Source organism: Nuphar pumila, chromosome 15 (genome assembly GCF_984573655.1).
Source record: "Nuphar pumila chromosome 15, dmNupPumi1.hap1.1, whole genome shotgun sequence".
Lineage (NCBI taxonomy): Eukaryota > Viridiplantae > Streptophyta > Magnoliopsida > Nymphaeales > Nymphaeaceae > Nuphar > Nuphar pumila.
The window spans coordinates 74,447,716-74,455,172 of NC_143263.1; the positions used below are offsets into that span (position 1 = coordinate 74,447,716).

Consider the following 7,457-nt stretch of genomic DNA (forward strand, 5'->3'; position numbering starts at 1 on the left):
AAGTCCATGAATGCAGTACAGGAACACAGCTTGGTAGCCTATTAAGTTGGACCATCTACTTGCTCAAGTCCATGGCACCTTCAGCAAGAACAGGTTTTTTTCTTCGCAGCAAAAACAGTTTGGAATAGGCAATTCTAACAGGGTACTCAGTCCACCTTTGTCCAGTAATAAGCTGAATACACTCGTCACTGGCACACAATCAGACTGGGATGACTCAAGTAAACCATGATTAGTCATCTCAAAATTAGAGCTAAGTTTCCATAGTATTAAGGCCTTGAATCAACTTGCAGGGTTCAAATGGCACAAACAAGACTAGTCAAGACAAGAATCGATTCTTTTTTCTTTTTCTTTTTTTAATATACAATGAAGGAAGCTATTCAAGTGGTGGGTCCCGATAGAGATTGATGCCCAGCAACATGGCCCACCCTCAAGCGGTTAAAGCCACTTGGCCGCCCCTCTTGTCCACCAGAGATCTTGCTGATTCAGCCTCAAGCCAGGAACACACAATTCACATATCAAACTCTTTTAAGTATTTCAACTTGAATGCCTTAAGTTGACCCACCTAATCAGGTGTGCAGAGCCCTCGTGAGAAACCCAGGAATCAACTTGCAAACACCAAGAAATCACTGACTCCACACCTTCACCAAACTTGTTAGAATCTTTAGTTCAAACAAAGACAATTCAAAGTCTTTCTTGTCTTCAACACGCACGCACACACACATGCACACACCACAGACACACGTGTGCACAAACATGCACCACATACAAATACTTTTAGCAAGTCACACTTAATCTCACCCAGAATATAATAAATCACGATAATCAGAAAAAAGAAAAACAAATAGAAAGTCTATCTCATTCCTTTTTCTGGATCTCCTTTCAAATCCCTGGATAATGGCAGACCACAAACAAAAGCTAAGCTCAGCCACCGAAGGATCAGCCAATTGGTTATTATTACATAGATAAACAGAATCAGTGCATGAAAAATAACTCAACACATTGTTTCAAGCAACTTTTCAGTCTCGGGGCTCACTTCTAAATTCTCCATCTTCAACCTCTGGCGCATTGCCGGACTCTTTTTTCCAGCAGCAAAGTACGTTCGAATTAATGACTCATAAACTGCAGCATCAATGCACTCAACCTTCTTCAGGATCTCAAAGAAGTTTTCAGCCCCATCTACGTCCTGTTGCCCTTCAAAATGCGCCATCACTGCCTCCACTGTTGCTTGAGCCGGCTTCCATTTACTTTTAACACTCTTTCCTGATGCAGAGATTGCATTTTCGATGCACTTAACTGCCTCATTGATTTGATTGTTTCTTAAATAATAATCAGTGAAAATCTCCCATGTCTTCGTGTTAGGTTCCGCACCTCGCTTGCCTGCTCGCTCAAGCATTGCCATTGCCTTCTTTATTCTGTTGGCTTTTGCATATGCACCGATCAACACATTAAACAATCTGATATCATATTTCGAGCAACCAGACTCCCACTCCTTGAAACAATTCTCAGCACCTGGAAGGTCACCAAGCTTAACCAACACCTGTATCATGTTTAGATAGCTAAGATTGACTGTTTTGGGGAATGCCAATTTTAAAGATCGCCAAACACGGTAAACTTCCACTAAATTACCCGTTCTGCCATACAACGTGATCAAATACTGGAATGCAGGGAGGCAATGAAGATCCATTTTACTCCCAAGTTCTTTCAGTGCCTTCTCTGCTTTTTCATGCATACCTGCGTCCACATATATGGAAGCAAGATTACTGTAAGTGGTCCAATCAGCATTTACTCGGCCATCCCTCTTCATCTCATCTAAAACCCTCTCTACTCCAGAAATGTCACCAACAGCAGCAATACTCCTCATCCAAACGTTGTATGAGAATATGTCTGGCATGACATCATTGGCCTTCATATCTTGAATCACTGCTGGAACTTTTTCAGGCTTGCCACTTTCAGAGTAGAGGGTCATCAAGCTATTATATTCCATGGGGCTGGAAGCAAACTTCAGTTCCTTCATTTTCTCCATGAGGGCTTCAGCCCTTTCAGTCATTTTCTCCTTGCAGTAACAGTTAAGAAGAGCTCCATATGTTAGATGGCTTTTTGAAGGTTCAGGGAGATCCAGAAAATATTTCTCTGCAGCAACAACTCCCTTGGTTTTGGATATAAGATCTAGGTGAATTGCTTGATCGCTCACCGTCAAATTCATACCCCTCTTAGAGGTTGTTTCTAGAAGCTGCATTAATGACAGATAATGAGTATAATATTTCCAAGAAAGAAAAGATACCGAGTACAATCATCTTCATGAGGTATAATGTTTTCAAATCGACTAAAGGAGACAATAGAGAAAACGTTAAAACTCCTTATACAATTGGAAGTTTCCAGTGAGTAAAGTTACACAAATGCTCAGAGAGAGAACACTTGAAAAAAAACGCATATAGGAAGACTGAAGATGCTAATTTCAGTCTAATGTTCAATTATCAGCGGTATTGGAGTGGTGGAGCAGCTGAGATAAATAAATGTCATAGATGTTCATGGGACAAGGAAGGCATGGAGTAATGGCTTCTAATAGTCACAGAGTCACATTTGAAACAAATATATCCATCAAAAATGTGACATGGCTTGCTGTCACTGGAAAGGAGATCAAAATAATTTTATCCAAAAGTAAGAGATACCAAAAAAAGGAAAAAAAAAGAGAAAGCAACTTGCAAAGCAAGCATCTGCATGAAAGGATGGCCATCACAACAAGATTTGCTCTTGTAAAATCAAACAAAGAATCAACCTCAGTGCATACCATCCACCACAGCAAGGAGATTTTCTTCAATAAAGCAACCGAAAAAGACATGCTCAGTGAAACAACTCTTCAACATAGAGAACTGAAATAACCCAATATTCTGAACCAGAAAAAAACAGATGCAATTAGAATACTGCAAATAGAGCAAGCACCCCTTACTATAATGTGGTGGTTATATTCAATGCCAAATACCATTTTATTATTAAACTAAACAAAGATAATTTATAGAGAAGAAGATAATTTGGCCTTATCGGCCATTAGAGTTCTAACAGGAATTATGAAACATCCTTACCAATAAAAGTATTTGTAACAGAAGACGATATTTGCTTAAGATCATCATAACAAATGTCCCATATAATAACCCACTGAGCTCAACTTGCATGCCCCTGGGATTCAATCAATGAGGCTTGCAATCTTTGTATGCTCAGCTGGTATGCATGAGACAATCACAAAAAGGTGACAAATGAAGCACACTGCACTATATAACACAGACACTTTTAAAAGAGCAACAAACCCTTATTGCACCAGCATCAGTAAAGGTGTGACACTTGGACATGGCTTTCATAGTGTCAGGTGCAGTCAACCATACAGGGGTCTATTTCTATCTGAAACTGGACTCGGTTAACAATAACCAAGTCCAATTTTATCTATATTATATACATAAATACTTACACATACACTATATATATGAGTAATGCACTCCTTAAGGCCCCTTCAAAAATCATAGTTTTTAGTATTTTTTCTCACATCTAACACCATAGATGTGATCTATAGGTTTTGTTTAGTGGGAACCGGCTTTTGGATCACTGGAATCTGACCTATATACATGTTTTTTCCGGTGATCCAAAAATCAATGGCTATTAAGGCATCAAATTTCCTGGCTCATAAAAAAACTTTTTTTCGTCGAAAAACATGATCCAAGAGTTGATTCCTACTGAATCGAGCATGATAAACACATCTAACGGTTCAGATCTATCATAAAACACTTCAAACTATGGGGCCTAACGAGACCTAACGAAAAAAGGGGCCTAATATGTTCATCTCTCTCTCTCTCTCTCTCTCTCTCTCTCTCTCTATATATATATATATATATATATATATATATATATATATATATGTATATATGCAACCCTGAAACCAAGTTTTTTGAAAATGCCGTGTTGCACCCTTTGCACCGACACCCGCACTTATGGTCACTACATTATTTGAACCCAAGATCCCCTATTCAAAATGTTAAAGACTAATTGCTAGCATCATTCAATCTCAATAAAAAAACAAAAAAAGAAAACACACAAGTTATATGTTGTCTTTCAAATATTCAAAAAGCCTGACAAATATCTCCTTAATTTTTGAATAGCAGTAGTTCTAGGTGTAAGTGATTCTTGGTCTCTTTTCACTTGTCTTTTACTTTATGCAGCAAGTTTTATCCTTTTTCAAATTCATGGTGTTTAATGTCCTTGCTGTGGCTCATTTTTCTAACAAAAAGATGTGGAAAAGCACGATATATAACATACTTTATGTAACTATCTATCTATAAATAATTGTTTCATATGTCCACATTTTATTTTCCATTCTTCATATACTGGGTGACATGTGGTACAATGGCCAAGATGAAGCGTTGCAATCCCATGAGGGTGGCCTTACTCCAAAAATCTCTCCTCAGCTCATATGCAAGCTACAACTCGCCTACGTGAAGCCAAAAGCACTAGTAATCAACAATCAGCCATTGAATGGTGCATTCATTCTTGGTGAAAACTATATCATATGTATGAAAGGTGCAGTAAATCAGTAAGACTTAATAAAACCTAATGAGGTTATAAATCAAAAAATAATGATACATGCAAACATCATAATATATATATATATATATATATATATATATATATATAACCAGCAGGAAACAAGGGAGAGGAGATAAGGGGGAAAAACTGAAAGGATTGTAAAAGGGAAAAAGCTATCCGGAAAAAAGCAGGAGAAAGAATAAAATATCAAGAGAAGAAACCTAGAAACTGAGCTCTTATCTTAAAAAGAAAAAACATCAAAATCTCACCAAAAAGTTGGTACTGGGTTGTCAACTTTGAGGACCAGCAAGGTTCTAGGTTGGGCCTTAGGGTTTACATTTTAGAACATATAGAATTTGAGAAATTTAGGAGATTAAGAAGTTCTGACTGAATTACGAATATATCCTCATCAGCTTATATCACAGACATCGTTTAGTATTTTAACAACCTAAAATAACGATTAACCATTCATGTCCAAAAGTTTAGCGCCAAAAACCTAAAGGAAAATGTTTCACTTCGTAGCAGGAAGCACAATTGGCATGTGAATGAAAGTGTGCTTTCCTCAGCAAGGGAACCATGGTTTGTGATTTAAACATGTTCTAAGTCACCGTTCAGAAGTTCACTTTCTAAGTGAAGCTAGTGTTTTGGTAACACTCCTCATATTTAAAGATTATGTGATATGCATTCATATTTAGAATGATTTAGGTGTATTGGTCCATCCAAAGGACCAAATAAGACATGGGACATCAACTCAATGGCCTCCTTGTTAGAGAAAATCCTTTGAAATTAGAAGACACACATTTGAAGAACTTGGATGATGAAACCAAAATGACTTTTAGGCCAACTAGCATAACAAGAAGATCATAGCATTGGTTATTCATGGCTATTAATGGCCCATCTCCATCAACTAGTTATAGTAGGAAAGATGTGGTATGTTCATCTCATTGTTCGACTCCAAGAATTATACAACATTGTTTATGATCCATTTGTTTAAACTAGACCTGAGATAAATATACTCTACAATCTTTGTTAACTTGTTATTATCATAGTAAATTCAAGCCATTGTAAAATATCTCCTCGAGCAACTATATAATGGCAAATACAGGAGGAAGTGTAGTCAGCCATCATAAAGGATAGAAGATCATCAAAGCTTACCTTAATTAAGAAAAGAATATGCTATCCCAAACTAATGATTTTGCTTAGATATGCCAAATGGCTTTTGTTTCTATTAGAATGTTAGCATGATGGTATTAATTTCTTCATTTTAAGACACTAGTAGATGATACGGTTAGTTGATCTTTAGTTACAAGAATATTGTTGACATAGTTATCCATAATTTCACATTGACAGTTCTTATGCTAATTATAAGTCTTTACTTCTTAGCATTTTGTTAAATTCACTCCCGTCATTGAATATTATACTGATGTACCCGCCACACCATGCTTTTACAAAATAGTGCACTCACCAACTTGATGGCAATAATACAAGATAGACGCATACAAAACGTGTTTGCATACATAACTGGCATGTGGTCATGTACACCCATAATTTTGTCTCACCACGTCTCATTATTAACATTGAAGTGCTAGAAATGTTCTCTAACATAAGAAAAGGCTGTAGACTTTCACGCTTTCTAGGGTACTCACTTATAGACACTTTACTATCACTTTCTCCAATCCTCGTTACGTTCTATTCATTATACACTTACATGAGCATGCTGGTTTGTACATGAGAGCACTTTGAAGTATTAATACATAAAACCTAGTGGCTTCCTTTTTTCTTTTACATAAAAAAACACACGCTGATTTCTGGAGTACAATGCAATGTGCGAGTTTTGTTGAATTAAAAGACCCACTAAGAAAACTCAAGGAAACCAAAACACAGAACTATGAGAAAAAGTCCCATGTACCAGGCTAAAATACTGGTATTTTTTTTCACTTTAACAGCCTAAATAAGAGCAGTGCAAACATCAGCAACAAAGAGAGAGAGAGAGAGAGAGAGAGAGGAGTCGCAATAGTAGCAATACCATCATTTCCGCCAAAACCCAAATACCCATTTTAAAAACCACAAAAAAATATAAAAAAAAAACGATCTGGATCATCAACGGAACAACAAACGCCCAGAAACGCACTTAAAATTTCACAACCGTTCAATAAAAAACAAAGCGACAAGGAGAAACCCACAAAATTTGGAGAAGAAAAGACAAAGAAACGAAAATCAAAGGGGGGTTTACCTTGAGAGAGTGAGTGAATCGGTTGCGCTTGCGGAGCTCTTTCACTGATTTGCCTACCTCCCATTTCTTGAAACGCCTGGTTTCCTTCAACCACCGATTGAGCTCCCTGCCGACGCTCCGCTCGGCGCTCCCTTCCTTGAAAAGCCGACGGTAGAGTGCCTCCCTCACCACCGCCGCTACTGGCCTCGCTAGCCTCTCCGTGGCTTGTGTGGCCATCCCCAACCTTAGTGTGTGTGTGTGTGTGCAGATTCAGCAGCTGCGTTATACTTGAAAAGGAGGGCGTCCTTTTAAACGGAAATAGAACGGCAGGGGGCAGACCATTATATTTATCGTGTTTTTATCAGCAAAATATTTGGAGACATAAATAAATTAAAGATAGGAGAATTATATGTAAAAGAATAAAAAACTAAAATATTTAGCAATTGGTTCACACAGAGATGCAGTTGATAAGGAAATCAAATCAATATATTATGATAAAAAACATGACAATAAAAAAACACAATACTAAAATGTTCCCCCGTGACCTACTTTGTATTGTCAGAGTCTGTTTTGCATTGGTTTGATGTAAGTGTGGAGTCACTTGTAGCTTTTTTCAGGTCACCTATGCACTTTGGTTGCAGGCAAAATTGTGAATGAATATAAATGCATTGATCTT

General features: G+C 37.4%; 1 protein-coding gene across 1 annotated transcript; it reads right to left on the minus strand.

The window, feature by feature from the left end:
* Positions 1-833: 833 nt before the first annotated feature.
* LOC149815622 (large ribosomal subunit protein mL101 (rPPR4)-like) lies at positions 834-7,021 on the minus strand. The gene is made up of 2 exons (XM_089988883.1): positions 6,803-7,021; positions 834-2,230 (listed from the first exon to the last, which is right to left on the minus strand). The coding sequence occupies exons 1-2, from the start codon at positions 7,016-7,018 to the stop codon at positions 992-994; spliced, it is 1,455 nt and encodes a 484-aa protein (XP_089845009.1). The 5' UTR covers positions 7,019-7,021; the 3' UTR covers positions 834-991.
* Positions 7,022-7,457: the final 436 nt, after the last annotated feature.

Coding starts and splice junctions, on each gene's coding strand:
- LOC149815622 (XM_089988883.1), bottom strand. CDS start 7,018: ATGGCCACACAAGCCACGGAGAGGCTAGCGAGGCCAGTAGCGGCGGTG. Junction 2,231..6,802: donor GATTCACTCACTCTCTCAAG/GTAAACCCCCCT, acceptor TCATTAATGCAG/CTTCTAGAAACAACCTCTAA.